This window comes from Pinus tabuliformis, chromosome 1_2 (genome assembly GCF_031772625.1).
Source record: "Pinus tabuliformis cultivar Carrire ecotype Pingquan chromosome 1_2, CPIR1, whole genome shotgun sequence".
Taxonomy (NCBI): Eukaryota; Viridiplantae; Streptophyta; class Pinopsida; order Pinales; family Pinaceae; genus Pinus; species Pinus tabuliformis.
This window is the reverse complement of record NC_142298.1, coordinates 529,293,366-529,295,779: the sequence shown is the minus strand read 5'-3', so window position 1 is coordinate 529,295,779 and position 2,414 is coordinate 529,293,366. Positions and strand designations below refer to the sequence as shown.

Here is a 2,414-nt window from a genome sequence, read left to right as displayed (position 1 = left end):
TTGTTGTGTGTATTTTTCTAATTCTTTTCTCCGGACTGATGTTTGTTTGTAGTGAGTTTTTAAATTACGAAGTGTGTATATAAATTACTGTAATTTGAGAATGTAACGTCACTCGAAGTATGTTGCTGGGAGTTTGTACAAATAGAGTTTGTCATTAATTATGTAATAATTTTGAAACAAGAAAATTATTATTTTTTTTGTTTTATTTAGAAGTTTATTTTATAGTAATAGGCATAGTTTAATTAGATTGTTTTTTTCTAGTCAATCAGGTAGGGATTTTTGTAAATCCAAGTTACAGTGGTTAAACTTTAAAATTTTAGGTGCTTCAGACGTTTTTAATGGTGTTGAATCCATTTTCACCATCAAAAACTTGATTTAAACACTGTCTCTACAAGATTTTTTGAAAATTTTTTGCCACCACTTTTGGTTGTCCGGGCAATTCCTCCACCTCCATAGACGACTCCGTATAATAATAATGTGTAAATATGTCACATTTCTAATAAATAAATAATAAAAATAATTTTGGCACTTACAAAAATTTTGATTAAACAACAATTAAATAATGTGTAATTACCTCACATCTCTAATAAATAAATAATAAAAATAATTTTGGCAATTACAAAAATTTTGATTAACACAACAATTAAATAAGTTTGTTATACTCTCGAGTTTAATAGCTCCTTTACCATATAATCTGAATTTGAATGGATCATAAATTTACTTTCAAAATATTTTACCACATAAAAATTCTAATTAAATAAAGTTTTAAACATTTTTACTTTTTACTAAAACCAATATCATTTTTTAAATAAATAAAAAACAAATTAATTTAAAACAGTACCTAAAATCTTGCTCCAAAATCTTTTAATTAAATATTTATACAACAAATCTTCACAATAAAATATATATATTATAAATTTATTAAAATATTTAAAAACTTGAAAATTGTAATCTTCGAAAATATTAATTTGATAAATGAAAAATTAAATAAATCTAAACTGGTTTTAATCCAAACACCGGGCATAATAAAAACATAGACCCTAAATAGAAAAAATTCATTTCGATCAAAGTAAATAACAGCTAAACTGAAAAAGGTAAAAGTAATAATAGTTAAACTGAAAAAAACATGGAAGTGAGATCTGGTTCGGTCACCCTGGAACACTTTCCCATTCTTCAAGACCATACTGTGTCAGCTCACTTGGAAAAAATAAAGTTTAAACTACTGTAAATGGTAAGAGGTTGGATGTAAATTTCCATAAATGGAACTTGCATAATTAAAATGACAGGTAGACATTATGATTAACAGATTACATATTTACAGTCTATAAAAATCAGGCCATAGAAAACCTTCGTCCAATTTCTGCTCCTCTACATCTACTTCCTCAGTACTGTGCAGAAGAGGCGGCGGAAGCATAAGAGCTTCTGCCAGATCTGTATATAAACTGAAGTATTCGAAGCAGTCGTCCATGGCTGTCGACTCACAAATGCCTTCTGTTGGTCTACAAAGTACTGATGAGGAATTATTAAAAAAATCTGTTTGCCCTAATACCTCGCCACTTGCTATCTCGATGTCTGAACTACTTATTGCCGACAGCTCATCTGAGGAACAGGTCACTGCACTCTCATTGCATACTGAAACTTTTCTCGGGCTTCTCCTTGCGCGTTTATACTCATCGTTCGATCTTCCAGAGTTTTCTGCACTTCCGCAATGGAAAGCTACGGCTGCTTCTGCAGCAGCAGCCTTAATGTGGCGCGGAGACAAAGAAATGGGGCGTGGAAGGTGATCAATCAGCTCTGGAAAATTGAGCAAGGCGCGCTTCTTGCCCTTCAAGTGGAATGCAGCGACGTCGTGAGCTCGAGCGGCCATCTCTGGGGTGTCGAAGGAGCCGAGCCAGATTCGGGTTTTCTTTTTCGGTTCTCGAATTTCAGACACCCATTTCCCCCATTTGCGACGACGCACGCCTCTGTACGGTGGACTTTGCTGATTCAAAGTTGCCTCCTCTGGCGGCGGAGGGGCAGCCTCCTGTTGCCTACGAATCCTCTTGATCCCGCCCTTACCTGTGGCTGCAGATTTGGTAGTTGCTTCTGCGTATTCTGAGGAAGTGAGCATAGCCTCGCGAACAAAAGCGATTCCATTATCCATGACTTTTGTACAGAAGATGGAGGAGGTAGAACGCTGCAGCATGGTGTCAGTGGAGGATTTGGGTGTTTGTTTAAGTATGGACTTGAACGCGGGTGTAACACAATGATTACAGGGAAAGCTGAAGCACCGTCGACGGCGTGGAGTATTAATTACGATATGGTCGAAGCGGAAAAATGAAGTGCCCTTCTGTAAGTGAACACAGAGCGTCCTTCCCGTGTTGTGCGCGAACAAGGACGTTGAAATATTAAACTCGTGCTAAATAACATCACGC

The 2,414-nt window shown here is 35.7% G+C and overlaps 1 protein-coding gene across 1 annotated transcript; it reads right to left on the bottom strand.

The window, feature by feature from the left end:
• Positions 1–1,315: 1,315 nt before the first annotated feature.
• LOC149206665 (uncharacterized) lies at positions 1,316–2,169 on the bottom strand. The gene has a single exon (XM_089397770.1). It carries the CDS (start codon positions 2,141–2,143, stop codon positions 1,316–1,318), a length of 828 nt encoding a protein of 275 aa, XP_089253896.1. The 5' UTR covers positions 2,144–2,169.
• Positions 2,170–2,414: the final 245 nt, after the last annotated feature.

Coding starts and splice junctions, on each gene's coding strand:
- LOC149206665 (XM_089397770.1), bottom strand. CDS start 2,143: ATGGATAATGGAATCGCTTTTGTTCGCGAGGCTATGCTCACTTCCTCA.